Source organism: Pseudopipra pipra, chromosome 2 (genome assembly GCF_036250125.1).
Source record: "Pseudopipra pipra isolate bDixPip1 chromosome 2, bDixPip1.hap1, whole genome shotgun sequence".
In the NCBI taxonomy this organism is placed as follows: Eukaryota; Metazoa; Chordata; class Aves; order Passeriformes; family Pipridae; genus Pseudopipra; species Pseudopipra pipra.
Window position 1 is genome coordinate 30080075 of NC_087550.1, and position 22690 is coordinate 30102764.

General features: G+C 39.1%; 1 protein-coding gene across 8 annotated transcripts in view; it reads left to right on the top strand.

Annotated features, from left to right (window-relative positions):
- Positions 1-22367, top strand: part of RIMKLB (ribosomal modification protein rimK like family member B) — a 53472-nt gene extending 31105 nt beyond the window's left edge. Inside the window, exons 4-12 of one of the 8 annotated variants that reach the window (XR_010428153.1) lie at positions 1419-1550; positions 3327-3557; positions 5483-5569; positions 8530-8733; positions 10117-10262; positions 14987-17015; positions 17985-18118; positions 21850-21915; positions 22168-22367. Coding sequence is in view for 4 of the 8 variants with exons in the window: in XM_064644817.1 (XP_064500887.1) it covers positions 1419-1550; positions 3327-3557; positions 5483-5569; positions 8530-8733; positions 10117-10580 (1118 nt within the window). In the remaining 4 variants the exon portion in view is untranslated. Of the gene's footprint in view, positions 1-1418; positions 1551-3326; positions 3558-5482; positions 5570-8529; positions 8734-10116; positions 12664-14986; positions 17016-17984; positions 18119-21849; positions 21916-22167 lie in introns of those variants that run through there. The other 7 variants (XR_010428152.1, XR_010428151.1, XR_010428154.1 and 4 more) reach the window with 7 other exon arrangements.
- The last annotated feature ends 323 nt before the right edge of the window (positions 22368-22690 follow it).

The following is a 22690-nucleotide window of genomic DNA, read 5'->3' on the forward strand; positions in this document are numbered from 1 at the left end:
TGACCTAAAAAATTGTTCCCCAGGCACTGATAAAATGGTTGTTTTATGATGAGAAGGTTCATAGTATTAGATAAGCATGAAATCTCCCTTTCCTGGCTTTTAGTATTAGTATTTCAAAGGACTGTATAGCTATCTGCCATTTCTGCACTGTCATAGGCATCCACTGAGAAAGACAACAAATGGACCAACTTGTTATTTGTCAAGGTATTTCTGTCTGATCCAAGCATCTGCCTTCTGTATGTATGTGAGGTTGGTTCATTGTCCACAGGCAACTGTGAGTGTAACCTGCTAATATTATTTTGGGACCAGGATGGTACTATTACTGCAAAGAGAAGAGAGTTCATCTCAACTGTGTGCAGATTTGGGCATCACTTGGTCTATTCAGCCTGGAGAAGAGGAGACTGAGGGGTCATCGCAGTTACAACTTCCTTGTGAGAAGAAGCGGAGGGGCAGACACCAACTTCTCTCTGGTGACCAGTGACAGGACCCAAGGGAATGAAGCTGTGTTGGGGGAGGTTTAGGCTGGATATTAGGAAAAGGTTCTTCACCCAGAGGGTGGTTGGGCACTGGAACAGGCTCCCCAGGAAAGTGGTCACAGCACCAAGCCTGACAGAGTTCAAGAAGTGTTTGGACAACAATCTCAGACATACGGTGTGATACTTGGGGCTGGCCTGTGCAGTGCTGGGAGTTGAACATGATGATCATTGGGGGTCCCTTTCAACTAAGGACACTATGATTTTAAAAAAAACTTTGATTACTTCTTAATCACTCTCTAAGTAACATCTCTGTAACATGTCTTTTTTTTCCTTTATTCCTCTTTGCGTTCATGAATTATTTCTTTGGAAAATAAATTAACTGTGTGCATTAATGTCTTTTGTGTTACTGTTTTCAGCACATCATAGTGAATAAATATTATATCCTCAGCCCAGTAGGCAATAATGACCATTAACCTGATTGTTAACTAATGGGTCTCACATGGAATGCTGAATGCATGCTCACTCCAAAATGGCAGAATCTGGCTCTCCTTTTTACTGTAATAAAGCTGCTTCTGTTTGCAACACTGTGTTGCTGGGAAACTGCAGCTAATTTTTATGGCACATGTCAGTAGTACTGATTCAAATTATACATTTCATTGAGCAGCTCTTCTTTTTGTTTGTAAACTGCCTTCTATAAGGGGAGAGAATTTTTTTGTTGTTGTTCTGTGGACAGCGGTATCTATACCAGAGAATATGACTGATTCTGGAACAAAAGCTCAGATTGTTCTGTTGATAACATCATTGTACTTCCAAAGTTACTCTAGGGGGGATGGTGGCCTGGTTAAATTTACACCAGTTTGATAGTCAAATCTAATGCAGGTATTCAGGAGAATTCCAGGTGAGGTATACACATCTCCTCAAACTGCTGTTTTTCTGTTTCAGATTCCATGGTGCAAAACTTCAGCATGTGGCGTGACTTTAAAGCGAAACAACAAAATAGACTGAGAGATTATGAATTGGAAAATTATGTCGTTTTGGTTCACAGCACAGAGACGGTGGCAATTTTGGGATTGTGTAGAATATGCACTCCTTTTTAAAATGATTGTTGCACAGCTTGCATGTGGATCAGGACATGCATGCAATTACATGGGCAAAAAGTGGGTGTAATTGAGCATGCACCTAAACAGGAAAATACATGTGTAAGGTGGAATCTGACTAATAAGTAAAAAATCTTTTGCTTGCTGAATCTATTCCTTTTCTGGCTAAAGGAGATGGTAGTCCATTTTGTGATGTTTACAGTCTGCTTAGGTTTGTAGCAGTGTCTTGTTTTTACTCTTGCTTGAGATGCCTCTATGAAATGGGAGGAGTGTGTGTCTGAAGCCTGCTTGCTTAAACACGCGAGTCATGTCAGCTGCAATGCGGCAGTGCTTGGTGCTAATGAGGTGAGCAGCCAGAGCACCCGTCTGCTTATGTTTGCTCATCTCTGTGCAATTATGGCTGTGGGGATTGGAAAAAGGAATTTGAATTGGATGTGCCTCTGTTTTGGCCTTTCCAGGGTGTGGTTCTGTGTCCTCCTGAGGACTGGGCAGCATATATCTACTTCCTTTTTGGGAGTTAGGTGATTGCTTCATTTTGTTTAAGGCAAGCTCTAAATACATCCTGGTTGGGAGAAGAAAAGAAAAAGAGGAAGTAGAGAGAGGGGAACACCCTCCCTTCTTTCACCCCCCATCTCTCACTATTCAAATGCACTTTCAAATGAAATAAATTCCTTGGCAATCTGTGTCTTCAGGTTGAATACATACAAGTCTGTATTTGTAAAGTAACACCTTTGGAATAGAGTAATCAGGTTAATCAATTAATTTTGGCTAGATCTCAGTAGTTACAGCTGGCCTTTGGTAGGCACAGAAATGCAGATGCACTGTGATTTCTCAGCCCACCTGCTTTCTCTTTTTTAGCTGTTAAAGTGCTGACTACACTGTGAGCTCTGTATTTGATGCTGAAGTCATAAAGTTCTACTTTGAACATAAAGCGAGTAATGTGAATATCAAATCCTGTTGGTCTTTTCTCATCCTCATATGCCAGACTGTCTTCATTGAGCTTGATGCCTCCCGTCCAATCCTGTCGTATTCCTATTCCTGCAGCCTGTCTTTCAGTGTTTCTTTTTCAGAGAATTAGTCTATAAAACTGTAGGTCATGATTAATACATTGGTCTTGGTGGCAAAGCTGACTTTCCTTCTAGTTCCTGCCTTTATGTGACAGGGTGCTTCCCTGTTAGCTGATAAAGTTATTTTGAATACTTATAAATCACATTGTTGAAATTACCTATGTTAAAAATACTGCTGTTTTTTTGTGTTTGTTTAAGGATCGTATCTAATCTCTGTTACTTTGGCAATATGTTTGTAATGTTATACCACAAATAGAGGGGTCAATACAGCTGGGACTGGGAAAGCTATGAACTGCATCTTGTAGGCAAGAACCAGTGGTGGGAGGCAGGAACCTCCTGAACTGTTAATATAACTGATGTGAATGTAGTGTAGAGCTAACACCCATAGAAAGAATGGCGTGTCAACCCAGAAAAAGTGTCCTTCACCCTGGAAAGAAGCCCAAGATTGTGTGCCCTAAATAAAATCTTGTTTTTGCTTAGTCCTACCTTTAAGTGGCTTAAGAGTGACATGTATGAAACAGCACAACTGACAAGATGCATGGTAGGGAGAGCTGCTCTGTTTCAACACTCACTGTTGAAGTCTAGTGTCTCTGTTGTGATCACAGATAGTGCAGTATTTCTTTGCCTGTTTACCTTTTGCTGATGGGATGGTATAAAACTGGAATGTTTTTCTTTTCTGTCTTTAGGTCTGCGGGTGAAAGGGGAGCTTGTTACTTCTTACCCACAAGTGGTGGTTGTGCGTGTGCCAACACCTTGGGTCCAGAGTGACAGCGATATCACAGTCCTTCGCCACCTAGAGAAGATGGGCTGTCGACTGATGAACCGTCCCCAAGCCATCCTCAACTGTGTCAACAAGTTCTGGACGTTTCAAGAACTTGCTGGTCATGGTGTGCCTCTTCCAGACACTTTTTCGTATGGTAAGGCTTTTGGATCAAAAGGATAGCATAGTTGCCTACCACTATTTACGCTTTTGCAGTGCAAAGGATGTGAGTCAAGTTTTGGAAATCCATAGAAGTTCGGTAGCATGAGGCTGGTTCCACAGCTAAGTGCTCAGTAACCAGGAGAGGAAATTAAAGTTGCGACACTCAGGTTCTGGTTTTGGCTTTGTTTATTAGCTGGTAATGCTTTGAGAAGAGTACTTTAACTGTACCTCAGCCTTCCAAGCAACTAACTTTGGCTGTTACTGCTAAAACATTTTTAACTCTTTTCCAATTGCCAGAAACAACAGACAAGAAATTGGGGAACTAAATGTCCTAAGATACTACAGAGATCTAGCCCTTGTTAAAATCTGAAAGTAGATTAAACATCTCTATGAATAAAAGTATCTGCAAATATATTAGCTTTTGTAGAAGGACAAAAAGAGTACAAGCCCTTGTGTTCAGCTTTTAACAGTTGTTTGGGGTTTGTTTCCCATCAAAACAGCTAATTGTTGTTTTTTGTGCCTGCCTCTCGAGTCTGTGGTTCCTGACAGAGTGCTAGATTAGAGGAACCATTTGTCTGGGGTACCCTGAAGCTCTTAATTACAATCTATTAAAGAACTGAAGATACCTCTCAACCTTCCTTTCTTTCTTGAGAAATGCCAGTGCTTTCCTCCTTTTCGTGTTGTTGCACCAATAGGCTTTCGTAATGGGAACTTGGCAAAAACAGAAACAAACTTGACAAACAAAACCCATGGTTTTCTATTAATTACTATAAATTACTATTTCTATCACTTACTGTGAAAACACATCAGAGAAGAAACGCACCCTTTCTTTATACATGTAGTTGCTCTAACTTATTGAGAAAGGAATGAGTTTTTAATTTTTTTAGGGGAAGGGAGGACCATGAATGATGGGATAATTGCAGAACATATCTGTTTGTTCATAACTCTCTGCCACTACTTTTAATGCCTGCCTCTGGAATTTGACAAGAAGCATGACCTTTTTTTTTCTTTTTTCTATTATTTTTTCTAAACTGCAAGTATCAAGTTATCAGTGAGAGCTGGCTTTGCCAAGTAAAGCAGGATGTGCTGAATTACATGTTATTCCATGGCATGCATTAAAATCCATGGTGGGGTAGTGATGGCTGCTGCTGGCTTTGTGACCAGCTGCTGGCTGCTGTGGCTTTTGACTTCTGCGCTTTACTGCACATGCTGTTAGAGGGGCTCATCCCTTTGTCTGCTGACTTTCTCGTCTTTATTTCTTGTACTTGGTCAGTCTTCTGTGAATTGAACTCAAAGAACCTTGGAATATCAACCATAATTGTGTGAATGGCCATTAAAAGCTACTCTCTAAGGTCCTTACAGATGCAGTGAGATTAAAAGGTTTAAGTACTACATTAGGATATAGGGAGAATGAGATACAGGACACTTGAGCCTTGGAAAGGGGGGAGGTGGAGTGACAAAGTATTGATTGTTGCTGCTCTCTGGATTATGCCTTGTCATTGTATTCCATGTTGCTTTCCTGGTTAGTAGTTTGGATGGAACTGTTACTAGTGTTATGTCTCTGCTATTTTCCTCTTATACACTTGAAAAGGTGGGAGTTAGAGTAAAAAGGGTAAACTTGAACAAGATGATAGAGTCAGGTCATTCAGATTTGGAAAATTAGATTGAACCTTTTGCAATTGTGATCAAGAGGCCTTTGTCAACTTGTGTCTTCAATTTCAAAGGAAGTAGGAGTTAGTATCCCACAGATCACAAGCACCTTCAAAGTCTGATCATGCTCCATGACCAAGTTTCTCTTAACTGGTAGTTTTTGATGCATTGTCTAAGCTGTAAGGGTGGGAGGAAGGTATGCCAGTTACATCCCCAATTAGGCCACACCAGACTGGTGGCACATAATGTTGTTGGTTTTCTTTTTGCCAGGTGGTCATGAGAATTTTTCCAAAATGATTGATGAGGCGGAAGTGCTGGAGTTCCCTATGGTGGTGAAGAACACGCGGGGTCATCGAGGTGGGTGTGAGGTCAGGGGTGAGGCCAAGGAATATTCTGAGCGGCACTCTAAGATTTGGTCTCATCAAGGAATGATAGTTAAGAAGGTCTTCTGTTAGGTGCTGGACTTCTTTCCAGTACATACAAATTTTATCCTGCTTTGACTTCTGAATGTTGAATAGACTGCAACACTGGGAAACAGTTTTAGTAGGGCCTAGTCTTGCAGTAGTGTGGGGGGAAAGGGGTTCAAAATTATGGTGCACTGGTGACTTCTGTGGGGAAAGCTTCTAACTGGAATAATGGAAGGTCGGGCCTTAGGAAAATAGAGAGAAGTCTACATGGATTTTTAGGGATGCTTTTAAATAGACTTAAGAAATGAAATCTCAGTTCATTCAGTGACTTTTTTCTACTTGACTTTGTTTGTAATTAGGATTCTAATTTAAATAAAATCTTACGTATTGTTTGTCAAACTGGATCTCTGTTTTTCCGAAAAATACCTCTGACAGTGCCAGTGGTATTACAGCAGGTTCAGATTAAATTTTTCCTGTTATTAGTCTTTTGTTTTAACTATTGGATATGAAACAACAGATTAACTTAATTTAGTGTTAGATAGCGAGCTACTAAAGGAAACTGAGTATAAATCAATTTCAGAGGTTATTTGCACAGGTTGTTTACTCTGTTCTTAATATACTTTAAAACCAATTTAAAAAATAGTAGAAATACAAACAGACTAAAAATGAAGTTTGAGCACATAAACCAGCAATTGCTTTAAGCAAAATCATAACTAAAAGACAACTCTTCTTCCTTCTTATTGTGTGTCAGTTTGCTGCCACTCTGTGCTGTTCTGGTGCATCTCTTCTGCTGGCTTGAGTGCTTCTGTAGTAAATGGAATCAGGAACTGATGCTGGATGAATCTAGATGGGTTATTTTTACTTAGATTAATTCCTTACATGACTTAGCACTTACTCGTACAAATGCTTGTCTTGATGTAATGGAAGAGTGAGAACAAAATGGTGGGGCTGGGGAAGATGAGACCTGCTTATCTTGGTGATAACACCACTTTGGTTTTAAAAGTGTGTGTGGAGCTTTAAAGCCAAGTTGGAGTTTGATTTTGCAGCAAGCTGAATTTCACAACTGTAGAATATCTGAGACAGTGGATTTGACTTGACACTGCCTCTAGTTAAGATCTGTTAAATAATGATAGTTACAGCTATTGACTTCCTTCTCCTTTTTTTAGCTAGGATACATATAAATCTGTTTACAAGTTTTGCTTTTAGAGCACTTTAAATTCCAGGCATTCTAATGCAAATTTATGCACAGTACATATCCTTTCACATTAAGAGAGTTGGGGAAACTTTTTCACATTAATTGAAGAACAGCCATTTAGAAATGGCATTTAAAATAAACAGGCAAACATGGTCATAGGTACTGGCGGATGAATAAAAGTAATTTTAGCTGTGTTTTCTGTGTACTTTGCTGCTGCAGCAAATGTGCCAATCTTATTTTTGCCAAGATGTTGTGATGCTGCATAATTCCCAAGAACTACAGAGTTTCCCTCCATGGCATCATTCTTCCTATTTAATTTCAAGAATGCAGTAGGATTATTAAGTGCCTGCAAGAGACATAAAGCCTGGAATAGGAGAAAGGAGGAAGAGAAAGCACATGGATGTTTTTGCTGTCTTGTCATGATTTTTAAGCTTGCATTCTCATTTCTCTGTAATGAGAAATTCTGTGTTCCTCAAGCAATGTTCTGTGTTATGGAGACCTTAAATCCTGACTAAAGAGGCTGCCCCAGTTGGGCTTTGGAGCACTTGGTGGAATTCTTTACATATTATTTCTCCTTCTTGTGCTACTGCTGCATTTCTGTCGCCTTATTTAAGATAAGCAGTTTATCAATTTATTTTTGTACTCTGTTAACACTGTAACATAATTTGAATGACAGTTCTGCGACAAGAACTGTGCAGCCCTATTGCAAAACTTAAGTCTAATATGACATAGAAAGAGCCCTTAGGAAAGGGGAAAAGGAGTTGGGAAATGTAGCTAAAGGTGGGAAGGAATGCAGTCTTTTAAGATGAGAAATGAGGTGGAAATTGGTCTGTTTCAGAAGTGACTTTCATCAGTATTGGTAAAATTGGGAAAGAACAAAGAAGTCTTTGGTGTGCTCTAGAAGGGAAGGGGAATGAAACGACATATTTTAGGTTAAAAATTCCAAGTCCTAGAGGTGTTGCTTGCAGAAAAGCTAATGATTTCTGAAGAGTTGTGGGGGGTTTTTTTGTAAATTGTAGTATATTCCATTCATTTCGTGTCTTGTGGAATCTACTAAATTATCTTGGATACTGTAGAGTCTAGTATTTTCCTCTGAATGTAGTTGTTCCACCGCAAAACCTCATTCTGGAATTGTAAGCCCTTGTAGGTAATGGGAAGAGCAGCATTCAGCAACTTCCCAACAGGGAAGTGGTTGATTATGCAGTGGCACACTTGTGGCTTCAGAGTTTTTAGTTGCCCGGTGTTTAACAGTTTCATGTTGTTGGTTCCTGTGTGTCAAAGCTGTAAGTTGTGGGTCCAGTCCTCTTGGATGAATAAAATTGTTATTAATTAAATGTCTGCTGCTCTTTAAGTATTTCTTCCCTTTTTTCCTCTCATTAAGGACTTGTACCAAAAGGAGTAGAAATTGCAAGACCACCTCCTTTATCTACAAGTTTTTCTTTTTTCTTTCTTTCTTTTTTTTTCTTTTTTTTTTTTTTTAACTCCTCACATGTCTCCTCAGCTCTGTCAGCAGCACTTGAACACTTAAAAGCACTGCATCGGTGGAACACTGTTGTCCATGGCAGAATTTGTAAATGGGTATATGGGTATATGGATGGGGCTTCTGAGAACAGGCAGCATGCTGTTCAGAGATTTTACTTTCATGTGCTGAATCACTGATGCAGCTCAAATGAGTAGCTGTTTACAGTCTTCTGATGTTCTTTTTCTCCATACAGGTAAAGCTGTGTTCCTGGCACGAGACAAGCACCATTTGGCCGACCTAAGCCATTTGATCCGTCATGATGCCCCTTACTTATTTCAAAAATATGTTAAAGAGTCCCATGGCAAGGATGTACGTGTCATCGTAGTAGGAGGCCGTGTGGTGGGCACCATGCTCCGCTGCTCAACAGATGGGAGGATGCAGAGTAACTGCTCACTTGGTAGGAAAAGCACTGTTTGTAGTTTTGGTCAGAATTTTTCAATCCAGCTGAAAAATCACAAAGCCAACTGAAATAAGCTGCAGGTTTTATTTTGTATTAATTGTGTTTACTGCTGGGGGCTTACAGAGGGAACATAAGAGTAGGGATTAAGTAAGATACATGTTGAGCAGACACAGAGGGAGAGACATTCTCTGCCCACAGTATTAGATGGATAGGATGAATGAAAAACAGGGGAAAGTTCTGGAACACAAATGGAGCAACTGATGTGGTAGTGGCAGTTTCATGCTAATGCCATGTTATCATTTGTTCCATCCTGTTGAGAGGAACAGAAAAAGAAGGAAGACAGAAAGCAACACTTAAGGGAGGTGGAGGAGAGAGTTGGCAAGAGGGTACAAGAGACTGTTAAGAGAGGAAACTGTTGAAGGCAATAAACAGTTGGATTGCATTGTGCATCTTCTGCGCTACCTTAAGTCTGTCAAGTTTCTCTCTGCAACCTCTTCCCTCAAAGACCGTATGTGGAAGGAAGAGGAGGTTACTGCATTGATTGTAGCATACTCAGAACTGAGACTGCATAGCTTTGGACACAGGGTTTATGAAGGTAAAAGGAGGAAGGAGTGTTGAGTTTGCCTGACTAAAACTGTACTGAACCCAAGCAGAGATAGGATAAAATATGTTCATGTGTAGTACAGTTTTGGTTAGTCAAAATGCCTGAGAGGTTTTAGTTACTACCTGATGCTGAGGAAATGTAACCTGAAAGATTTTTCTGCTAAATATTTTTTTTTTTTGTTATTGTTGGGGTATTTTTTGAACTTAAGTATGAAGTCTGAGTCAGTTAATACTTAGATGATGGACTGTTAACTGGACTGGCTGAGGTTCAGACACAAATGATCCCTAGTTCTTGCTTTAAAGGCAGTAACCTGTGATAACAAGTTGAGAGGGGACATAATAAGTAGACGACGTCTTAACCCCCACTCCCCCCAATTATATTTGTTAGAGCTGTAGTCTTATCAAGAGCTTACAAATATGTAGGGAAGGTCTCTACCTTAGAAGGAACAAGTGTGGTATTCTAGTTCATTTATTTTAATATCCTGGGATCATAAAAATGTGTGATACTTTTTCTGGACTAAAAAGTCATCACTTAACTGCTTTTTAAACAAGTCATAATCTTGACCTGCCAAAGGCAGGTCAGAATATTTTGAAATCCTCCTGTGGCTTCAAGTTCATTAGTAGTCACAGAGGAAAAGGAGGTTGATTTCTGAGTCATCAGCAGTCTGCTTGCAGGCTCACTTTGGAGCTTCCCAACAGAATAGTGCTAACCAGTTGAAAAGGATGTCAGTCACCCATGACCAGAGTACAGACAGCAAGTTTTTTCACTTTTTCCAGGTGGTGTAGGAATGATGTGCTCACTGAGTGAACAAGGCAAGCAGTTGGCAGTCCAAGTGTCAAACATCCTGGGGATGGATGTGTGCGGCATTGACCTGCTGATGAAGGACGACGGTTCATTCTACGTCTGCGAGGCCAATGCAAATGTAGGTTTCATTGCCTTTGACAAGGCTTGTAATTTAGATGTAGCTGGTATCATAGCGGACTATGCCGCTTCTCTGCTCACCCCCGGCCGCTTGACGCGGCGCATGTCCTTGCTCTCTGTGGTGTCCACGGCAAGCGAGACTAGCGAGCCAGAGCTGGGCCCTCCAGCTAGTGCCGCTGTCGACAATATGAGTGCTAGCTCCAGCTCTGTCGACAGCGACCCTGAGACCACGGAGAGAGAGTTGCTCACCAAGCTCCCGGGGGGTCTATTCAACATGAACCAGCTATTAGCCAATGAGATTAAACTCCTGGTGGAGTGATGCCACGTGTAAATAGATGACCAACAGAACTCTCTCTTGTAAATTTTTTTTTTAAGCCAACTTGCAATGCTGTTTATCAGAGACGCTCAGAGGAAATGAGGAAAGGGGGTGGATGTGTTAGTCAAGAGAGCGAGAGTAAAAGGCACACGTGCTGTGATTGCTGTCCCTACCTTTTTGCAGAACATTAAATTGTCTTCATTCGTCAGCATCAGCTTTACACAGGCAGCAGATTTATTTGAATGCTGCTTTGGTCCCCAGATATATTGCAGTTCATGTGTCTTCACAGGCAAGCATTGAAGCATGATTCACACTCGAAGATTTTCAGAAAGTTGTCTGGCAGCTCTCTAGAAACTTCTGTGAATTACTGCACCAATAAAGTCTCTTCTACCTCTGTAAGGCTTGATCCTGTAAATTGCTGAGTGCCTCAAATTCTTTATGTGAGTTGAAGGTGTTAAATACCAAGTATTTTAAAATTCCTGGACACCTACTGTTCCTACTCTTGTAAGTGGGAGCTGTAAGTTCAGGATCCTTTTAAAGTCATCACTTTCTGACCTTGCAGGATATGGCCTTTCAAATGATGAGGCTGAGAGAAGCGTCAGTTGACTTAACAAGAACTTTCTGTAAAAGTCTGTAAATTGTACCATCTTGGTATTAAGTGGCAGCTTTGTGTCTAAATTTCTTTATAAAGCTTTTGAAGGAGGATATTAGAACTTGCGTTTTTCTCATTTCAAATCCTGATTTTGGAAGGTATCTAGGAGAATTAGTTATATTCTATTTGTGGGCAGAAATGGCACGTTTTAACTATTTTTTGCATGGTTGGAGGAGATAAACAGCACTGTAATGTTTGGTATACAAAATGATGTTTAATCCAATGTGAAAATGAATTACACTAGTTTAAAGCAAACGTGCATCGACTTGTATTTGTTAGTGTTTTAGTCTTTCTGAGAGAGATCTGCAATGTTAATGTTCCTTTTTCTTTTAATACATGCTAGTCCAACACTCCCTTCTCTATGCCTGCATCTTTAACAGTGGCCAAAGTGAAAACACCGCAGACTGTTTGTTAAGAAAACACTGAGATATAGCCTGTACATTGTTGGGGTTTTGTTCATTTGTTTTTATTTTTCACTTTTTTTCGGAGGGAGGAATGTGGTAAGGCGTGGAGGAGGGAAGAGCTGGTTAAAAGTGATTAGTCGTTCAGAGGAACTTTAGAATAAAGCAGTTCACACAATACGTACCAGGCTTACTTTTTCCCCACTGAACATAAAAGCTGATGTTGGCAGAAATCCAAAGAGTAAAACTGGGGAGAAATACTCAGTTTGTAGCTTTGGGAAAAAAACGCGTTAGATTTTAAAAAAAAAAAAAAAAAAAAAGAAAAAGAAGAGAGCTCAGCCAGAATTTAAATAAAAGAAAAAAAAAAATAAAAGAAAAAAGTATATAACCTAGGTCCACAATCAATCCACAGATTGATCCTGGACCCTTACATGTGTGTGGTGTGAGTGCACACACTTGTGTGTGTTTGTGTGCGCGCGCATTTGTTTTGCTTGATTTCTTTTGGGGTTTTGGCTGTTTAGCTCCTAATTTTTTTCCAGGCTTCCTGATTTTCCCTAATCCTTCTGGCTGTGCATTTTCTCATTAGCCTTGAGCTGGTTTGGAAAACAAATAACCAAAACAGATACTGAGCTCATTTTTCAGTCCTTGTCTTCCTCCTCCTTTTCCTCCTCCTTCTCCCTTTTCATTCCCCTCTTATTCTCTGGGTTCATAAAACCCTGGAACTATAGATATATATATAGAGATAAGCCTCTTTTTTAAAAACATAAAGTAAAACGTTTACAATTGAAAAATAATCTTGTGAAAATAGGTTTTGTTTGGAGGGGGGTTGTGTGTGTGCAATGCTGCTGTTTTCTGGATACTTTAATGGAGCATGTCCCATGTACCCTCTGAGGTTCTGCACTGCCCACCTTTGTGGCCCTTCCTCACCTCTCTGCTGCTCTGCTGTTTTATCTTCACTTGGACCTTAAACACAACTCACGGACACTATGCAGAGAGTCTTCAAGAGGCAATAAACAGAACAGTATTAACCTGCTTTATGGAGGTTTGATCATGCTTCTTTGTACAGTTTGGTTTTTTTATTTTAAAAGGAATGTAATAAAATGGCTTTTTTTTTTGTAGAATTAAATATTATTATTAAAATCAAGTGAAAGGTTGACTGTTGATGTTAAGCAGGAGAGTGGACCGGCTGGTCCAGCAAAAAAAGGATCTTCGGCAGTAAAGGTATTTTCAAATCCTTACTGAGCCTACAAGTGCGCAGGTTATACATGAAGAATATAAAGGTCTTCAACTTCCATGAAGAGTTGCAGAACCACAGAACATGAAAGAAACCTAATTCACTAGTAACTGAGCTCTAGTCACTGAGCAGTAAACTGTCTCTTCCAGAGACTCTTTTTCCTTTGCTTGTTTATCTAAGGGGAATTTCGGATGGGGGTGGGGGTGTTTGTTCTTTTTTTTGTCTGTTTACTGGTAGGTGCCTCTACTCCTCTAGGGGCTGATAGGGTCAATCCTTCCCTTTCCAGCTGTGTCATACGCTGAGCACATGCGGAATAACAGCAGGGAGTAAACATGTGCTAGTTGGTGTAATGGGACCTCTGTGTTTCTATCACAGGAAACATCTTTTAGAGAAAGGAGCTGGTAACTGAAGGTTCTGGACTGGGTTTTTTGAGTCTCCATAGTATTTCTTGGCTCACAGGAACCTTACATTTCTATCACCTTTTTAGAAAGTCCAGGTTACACCTCACAGTTGTAAAATTTGTGAAGTAAAAATAAGATTTTTTGAAAGACCTCTGGTTGGTGCTTTCGTTGCTAGTTTGGAGATAAGTCTATGCATAGTGGTCACAGAGGGAGACAGGATTTGAAACATCATGTACATTTGTTTGGACACTGGGTATTGATGCTGCATGAATACCTTGCTTGAGGGTTCATTGATACAAATGGGCACACTTGTCTCATGTATTTACTCCCTACTTACCTCCTGAAATAGTGAAATAGTGAAATGCATAAAACTGCCTGGGGATGCAAGAGAAGTGTCTTGTTTTTACTTGAAGGAAAAAAAACACCAACAAATCTAGCCCATGGTAACCAGGCAGTGTTTCCCACTGAAGGTGAACTTTACAGATGTCAGCTTTATATCTTCTTCGGTTCCCTGTGCTGAAAATCACATGCTAAACTTTCATACAGTTGCACTAACACTACCTCCATATGTGGGTTTGGAAGGATGTGCTGAAAAAATGGTCAACACAGTGGTGGTTACAATAGTGCCAGTACAGCTGATGGCGATACAGCTATTTCTGTGTATTTTAATCTTTGAAAGAGCCAGCTAGAAACTCTTGTTTGCAAGAATAAGTTTCTTAATCTACATGGGATCAAATTTTGTTCTTTGTATCACTGGAGATTTTCTTCTGTTGAACTTACTGTATTTATAATTAACGTGTTACTATGTCAATGTATGGATTGTATCTTAAACCTTGTATTCAATGCTTTAATGTGTTTTATAAAATCTTTTCTTGTAATGTTAAAACACCTCATCTGTAAAACAATGTCAATGCTTGATGCTTATATTGACTGTTAATATTTTCATTCTGAGCTGAGGTCACTCTTGAAGCAATTTCTCCACTTCATGTGCTATCTTTGTGTGATACTTACTCAGGAAATAATCTCTGGAACATCTGTGTATGTCAGGCGCAAAGGAGATACTTCTTCAGGTGCTGTACAGGACTACAAAATCCAACAAATGAAACCAGTGACTTTTGCTAAATATTTTCTCCCCTTATTGCAAAAATCTGTCAGTTAAATACATAAGGGACCATAAGGGCTTAGAGAGACTTTGAAAGCAGATCACATGTACAGTATCTTTCTCATGGCTCACTCTTTTTGAGAAGGTTTATGGGCTTTATGGCTGGTGTGAGACACACGACCCACTCCTGTTCTCTCTATGGAATAGTAGGTGCTCGGACAGGTAACTTCTGTTGCTACTGTCTTTTTTAATTTTTAATTTTTTCACTGCTCTAGGAATTGTTTTAAGCTGTACACTGCAGGATTTATAACCAGGTGTTTGCTGCCTTTTTCTTTGTTTTATTTCGTTAAACCTTTCCTAACCTTTGAGAGTGACTTTTGGAGCATTCTGATGGTGGATCTTGGCCTGCTGTTAGAAGTCTTCAAACCTCTCATGTTTATAATTTGAGTTGAAAAGTTTTTGTTTTGTTTATTTGTTTAAAACAATGACACAAATTGGATGTGAGGATTTTGGGTGGGATTTGTTGTTGCTCTGTTTTGTGTGACTTATTCTACCTTTTTTTACAGAAATGTGTTCTAACAGTTCACACTTTGTTACTGTTCTTTGCAAAACTTTTCAGGAGCCAAAAAAGTCAAACAATCCAGAGAAAACCCCTTCTCCCCTTTCCGATGGCAAGAGTGAGAACTTATGAAAAATCCTTGAGAATGTTCCTTCCTAAACTTTTCCCCCCAGTAATGCAAGCGGGTAAAATGGTAAACGCAGCAGTTTGGTGACATCCAAAACCGACCTGTTGTCAGGTAAATTGAGACTTTTCTGCTCTTACTGTAACCTTCATAAATTTGCTAACTTGTCTGCCTTCCTTTCTTCCCATCAGTTCATTTTGGTGAAACTTGTTGAATGATTTCTTTAACTGTGATGTTTAGAGAAAATCCTACTTTTCTTCCTCGATTTCCCTCCTTATGCTTGTTGACCTTTAAAAACTGTCATTGTCCTTTGCTTTACTCAGGTAAGACAGAAGTGAGTCCCCTCATGTGACTGTGTGAGGAATAGTTTTGTAATACATTCATTCCACTTCTTTGTCAGTTCAAGGTAGTTTGCCTTCAAGTGTACTATTTTAGCTTAGATTTTTGAAAGGCATGTTGCTTTCCATTTACCAAATGAACATAAAATATAACTGCATCAATTAGGAGTTGATAGATATGAAAAACTAGTGCTAAGAACGTTAAATCTATTAAATTTCAGTAGAGCAGGATCCGGTAAAGAGGGCAGATGGAAGAATACGTGTGCTGAAGAAAAAGACTGTTGGGTTGATTATTTCTGTTTGTGGAGGATGGGGGATATATTTTATGTTGTCCTTACTGCTGTATCAAAGCACTTGTACATTTTATCCTTCTCTGGTAACTCAACTCCCTGAATCTCAAACCACGTAAAACTGCTGGGTACTTAATATTCTTTTACTTCTTTTAAGGAGGATAATCTTGTATTTTACTCAGATGTAAATATCAGACAATTGGAATACCATTCCAAGTTGAAGAATATGAGCCTACAGACAGGCTTCCAAGTTTCCAAATGCAGTTTTCTATTTCCCATGACATCTGTAAGGAATTAGCACTTGTTTCAGATTATTTTTCTGTGTATGCTAATAACTCCTCTATACTGTAATAAAATAGTCTACTTTTCGTAGTCTCAATTTATATTTTCCTGATACACAGTAAATTTATCAGCAATACCATAAACTGCAGCTTCAAATTAAGGTGGGAGGGAATAATTTTATAGCCAAATTTTGCTCTCAATTACACTGAGATAAACCTGGAATCACTCTGTGAAAGTCAGTGGAGTGATATCCAATTTCACTGGTATAATTGAGTGTATAATTTGTGTCTTTAATTTTACTTGCAAGATAATTTTACAAACCTGTTATACTTATGTTTCCAATGCTTTTTCCTTTCAGACACACCCACTTCTTGCGTCTCAGCACTGGGCAGGCCTATTCCTTTATTTGTGTATATTTTTGTGCATCAACTGCTATAGGACACGGGTGTAACACTTTCAGGCATGTGGTTGGGTGTCTTTTTGGGGTTTGTAATAATGTCTAAATATAAGAATTTCTTTTCCTCAAATTTATTAATGAATTCATGTTGGATCACAGTTTTGCATCTCTAACCTGATTTTAGATAAATATTAAGTAGAGATTGTCTTGAAAGAAATACAGATCTTTGGTGGGGAGAGTTGATAAAAATGTACTGCATTCTGCAGAAATTAATGTTTTGGTATTTAATGTTTCTTGAAAGGTGGTTTTACAGATCATGCTCCTTCCTCTTCATGGAATGGCTTTCAAAGCCTTGTATTGATCTTGGTTTTGCCCAGTGCTTTGCCTAGTGTATGGGGAAATGTTGTAGAACTTGAATAGGCCATGACATCTTAGACAAAGGATGATGATTATGTGCATGCTGAACACGAACTTCTTCTATATGCCCTTCTGCTGCAACAGAATAATAAAACTGGTAGGTGGCAGCAGCAGCAGCAGAAGAAACTCATGACTGTGACCTGAGAAACCTCCAGTACTGGGAGAAATGGATTGCAAAATACTAACTGGAGTAAGGGGAATGGAGGAGAAAGGCAGAGTCCCTGAACTGTCCCTTTGAATGGTGAGTCTAATTTACAGAATTCTAACCATCAAAAGACTGCCTGTAGCACAGCAGGCACACTGACCTATCTGATTTGGTGTTTGGTTACGTGATGTCCTAATTCTCATCTTTGATTCAACATTCCAGTTTCCTGTCTGCCTCTATAAGGCATAGTATATATCTTAAAAAATTAAACTTCACCAAAATTGCCACATCTTCTGAGTACTGGAAAATAAGGCTGGAAGGAATTTATCTAGCCCATCCATTCTCTGCCTCACAGGACGATTAATTATAGTTGTGCCATTGGTGAAATTCTAGTTTTAACCTAGTTTAAAAACCAAAGAATAATTGGGCCTATTTGCCCCAAAACGCCTGTAACCTATTGCTTCTTAGCATATTAAGCGATAGAGGTATATAATCTAAGGATTCTGCAATCTTTACCTGTGGAATTTTATTTTATGAAGGTAAAAGTATCCTTACTGTCAGCCAGCAATCAACCTCATAGGCTCAGAGCTCATATGCTTTTTTGGCTACTTAGAGAGCACCATATAGATGACATGATAGAAGCCTGAGAAGTGCCATGATAGTAAAGAACAATGTTCTTTATGGAGACTTCCTATATCCCAAGGCAGGAAAAAAAGGTTTGGATCACCAACAGTTAAAATTCCTTTTGAAAGTGGGAAATACAAAATATATAATGTTTCTGACTTAGTGGATAACAGCTGATAGTTTCAACCACTTCTTTAGTTACCTAGACCCATGACTCTGAAACCTGTTTGATTGCACATCCCTATCAGAAAAAAAATGTTTTGAGCATATATATATGCTCAAGTATATATTTTTTAGAAGTTATATTCATGGATTGCTACATACATTATAAAACTTACATAAAAACAAGAAATTAAAACAGGATGAGATAAAGATGAAGACTATTTAAAACATTTACTTAGCAATATTTATTAATGGTGAAAAAATATTTTCACCCTGCAGCCTTATGGGTTGTCTTGAATCCCTCCCTGGGGAAGGTGCACTCCCCTTTATGGACCACTGATCCAGACATCATAAAATACTTACTGTTGCAGCTGTCATTAGTATGTTCCACCATAACAATACCTCCATTTCGAGTAAGTCTCCTACCAGAGATTAAAATGCTGACCTTTATTAGGATGACTTCCCTTTCTGAAAAGAAAGTAAAAGAGGAGAGAACAGCAAGATATGGAAGCACTGATGAACTATCTGGCATAGGAGAAATTTGAATCTGGATCAGCTGAAAATGCAGAGAAGCACATCCAAGTGGATTGGGAAAAAAAATTGTGTCCAGAATATATACCAATATGCAGAATACAGCGATCGCTTTTGTACTTTCATAAATGTTTCTTAGTTCACTGACAGCTGAGTATTAGTTGATAAATTCACAGTTCTGTTTCCTGTTGTTACATGGGGTTACACTAAAATCAGGAACAGTGCTTATATGCAAGAACTAAACTGGATCTGAATTTTGATAGCCAGGCAGCTAAATACTCTCCAGTGCACATCAGGCACCACTTAGGACTGTGGACAACTGGTATGCTTTTCTCATTAGCTTCTAAGTTATCATACAGCCTTTGAAAGTATTATGTGGACTACAGGCTGGAAATCCCAGAACTGAATTACTGCAGAGTGAAAGGAGATTGCATGTGCTAAGTGGAAAGTATTTTGTATGGAGAATTGATTAGACCCTTGTTATATATGATGAGCAAAGTCTGTATGTGAGAAGAAACTCATAGGGAAAGGGTTTTAGATCTGGTCAGGCTTGAGAAGTGAAGAAGAGAAAGTAATTTCTGGTAGTAGAGGCAAAGGAGTCTGAAGCCTGTGTCAGTCTGTCATCAGAATAGAGATGAGGCAGGGAAACAGTTTTTGCTGATATTGAGCATTCTCAGCTGCTTTTGTAAGGAGGAATCTCACCAGAATTTCTGTATATAATATATGCTAAGGATACTAACCTTTGCGAGCTGAATCTCAAGAAGGAGAGCTGAAAGTTCCGTTGATATGGAAACTAACTGTAGTGCTTGCCTACTTGAATGGATGGTCATGTGGATTAAAGGTGTTACTGCACTGAGTTTAGATGACAGTAATATTTGGGAAGAGGGGCCCTGAACATGGCCCTATTTGCCCAAATACACCTGTAACCTATTGATTCTTAGCATATTAAGCAATAGAGGTATATAAATGTATCTAAGTTTTTTTAATGAGCAAGGTGACTTAGAGTCAACTGGTCAGGAAAGGATTATTTTTTTTTGTATAAACAAAAAGGCATTTAGAATACTGTCTCAGATCCGCCACATTTCTGCATGTGGCTGTCAGTACAAAGGGTTTTGGTTTTTTTTCTTTTAGATGTGACATAGTAAAGCATCCTGTTTTCTGTATCTTTGATATGGTAGAGATCTGAAGCAAAATATTTTCTATTCTTGTCATAGACTTGCACGGGCAGGCAAGGGGGGTGATACGTATGTGAAAGAAGGGACTGGATAGGATCCTCACACTGACTGAAAGCAAGATGATGGATTAGGCTGACAGAAAAGTTAACATTTACATTGCACTCATGCAAGGCATTTTCAAGGTATTTCTGCATCCTTCTTTTGTTCCCTTTAGGAACAGTACAAGTGTTACTAGAATATACAGAGTCTGCACAGTAATATGTCAGCATATTAAGCTCTGCCAAGTCTCTGTGTGAGAAGGGCTTATAAAAGATTTATGTGAATTTCTGTGTGTCTGCTTTTTTATTTGGAGGCAGTTTGCTGTATGCAGCTACATACAGTACTCTTTCTTAGGGTAATAGATATTTTTGGTTTGTTTGGAAGGAGAGGAGTGTGCTTGGGGAGTTGAATATGCCATTCTATTATCCATTTCTATAGGAAGCAGAATGGTTAAGGGAGAGCAGTTACTGTGCATAGGAACTACACAACTAGTCACATCCCAAGTCTGGTGTCAGTCGAGTAGTCACTGATGTTGCTGGGGAGAAAGCTGTTTGGTTTATCTTTTAATAAGAGCAGACAAAGAAGCATCTGAGAAAGAACTTTGAGAGTGTTGCATACATTGAATTGCATCTTTATCTTCTGTTGCCATTTCTTTTTGCTTTCAGAACTCCTTGATGTGCTTCTGTACACATCTTTTACCAAAAAAATATTGGCTTCTGAAATGTCAGTGGTGCGTAGGGCTGAGATTGGTTGAACAGGGTGTGGAATATAGGTGTGGAGTGCTCTCTAACAACAGTCAGCTGTGCTAATCTTGACCTTGTCTGAATGGGAACAGAGAGTAGAAGTCTAACATAGATTTTGCTGAGCTGTATGGTTTTATTGCAATATACACAGTAGTAGCAGAAGTGTTTGTCAGTAGTATCCTCTGTGTCTGTAGACAGTGCAGTTGCTTTTGCTCAACAATGAATTTTTAAATTTCCCTCTTCATGTAATGCTTTTCATTTTCCCAAGTACAGGTACTGTATTAGGTTAATCTGAGGTTTAATGTAATATGATATATATACAGTTTTCCAACTCAGGACTGAATTTTTGTGTTAGACAAGTTGCAATATAGAGATTTTTCATACATGAATGGAAAAGAAATTAAGTTTTATTAGAGGTCATTGGATTTTTTTTCAGTGAGGTGTTCTAATTGGAAAAAAACTAATTTCACAGAATCACAGAATCAGTTGGTGTAGGGAAGACCTCTGAGATTGAGTCACAACCTTTGAATGAACACTACCATGTCAACTAGACCAGGAACTAAGTGCCATGTACAGTCTTTTCTGGCATGATGACTCCGCCACCTTCCTGGGCAGCCCATTCCAATGCTTGACAACCCTTTCTGTGAAGAAATTCCTCCTGATGTCCAACCTGAACATAATTCATTGTTGTAAAAAAAAAATAAATTAATTTATCACAGTCATGAATTTTCAGGCATATATACTAATTTCCAGAATTTATTGGGACAATCCCTCTTGTACAGATTAGCATTTGTTGTTAGAGAAGTAGGAAAAGTCCATATTATATTAGCCAGTAACCCAAAGCTACCTCTTTGGCCAGTCATGCATTTTTTCGATGCAGATTTCCTGGAAGCAGTGGTACTGCTGAGCTTCCTTGATGCTTAGTTTGTCTGTGTTGTAAAATACATACATTTTGGAGAGAGAAGAACTGGAGAGGTGAAAATTGTACACAGGGTTATGTGGACTGAACATGAAGGTGCTATGAAGCAGAGAGAGAAGACTAAGCAGTAGCTGCATACACAGGTGTTCTTTTTATTCTATCATATCAATGTAGTGGGAGGCCAGGAGTCAAGAGGAATGTTTCAGTTACGCCTTGATGAGGAATGGGAACGTCACATTGACTGTTTTTGCAACTGTATATATTTCACATCTGTAAATATTTCATTTACAAGAAGTCTGATTTGCCCAAGGATGTGTGCACAGGTTCCCTTTCTTGCTGCTACTGTGCAAAGCACTGCCTGGTAGTCTTTATTCTCTGGATTTTTTCTGTTCAATGGTGTCGTGCATTAAGTCTGAAACTTGTATTTTGAGAGTTTCAAGAGGAAACTTGGTCTGCTTTTGTGTATATTTTCCCATGCATCTAACAAACACAAGGCCAGCAGAAACAACACAAATGTTATGGTTGCTCTCCCCACCCATCTTTACAACAGTGTATGGGAGGAGTAGTGCAATTGTAATGTGATGTAGGAATACTTGTCCATGCCTGAATGGAAATGTTTGTTTACTGGATGCCAAATACTGAAGCTTTATCAGTGGGAGAACTAGGCAGGAAGAGTCTGCAGTTTGACTTTGCTAAACTTTTATACAATTTTTCCTCCACATGAAATATTTCCGCAGGAGTCTAATGCGTGTGAAAGATGCTGGATCACCAGTTGCAGAGATTGAACTCTACCTACTGGAAAGGTAACAGGAACTAGATTTTATCATTAGAACACAGCCTTCACTGCATCTCACTTCCTGACCTGGAAAGACCTTTTCCAAGGTCAGAAGAGGAGTTTGGTACCCATGGCTCAGTCCTTGGTGTGTCTGTAATGCAGCTATCAAGGAAGCCAGATAGGTGCCGGGTACAGAGATTTTTTTTATGATGTTTGCTTGAATTTCTGGTGTTCATATTTTGGGGCAAAGACTAACTTTTTCAATGGTTTATTTGTCTAGGTTTTTCTGCAGCAACAGGAGGTCGTCTTTTGCCTCTTATGGGGACATTTAGCCTTTTGATAATGCCTCCATCACAACGAAGGGAAGAAAGGATGGACCAGCAATGATGTGGAATGGAGTGATGTCCACACATGGCATTAACAGTCATTATGATCCCTGTCCTAATTACATGGAGAACTGAATAAAGAGTTGAATTGTAATTCATGAGAGTGTGAGGTTCTTTTTGGTATCTTCTGCACCATCTCCCCTTTCTGAAGTGCTGGCTAACTTCAGAAATCTATTCATCTTGTATCAAAGCTGCAGCTAAGCAAGAAAAGTAAAACCTGTTTGATATTTTTCATTATAGTAATCTTTTTTTCCTCCAGGAATTTAGTTTGTAAGAGTTCTAAAGTACTTTATATTGACATGAATAATCTTCCCAAATACCTTGGTAACTTCAGCATCAGGCCTTTGATGTTGTGTTATGACTTCACCTGAGTCACTGAGAATACAAGTCTTATGAGTTTTACAAGTAAAATCATAC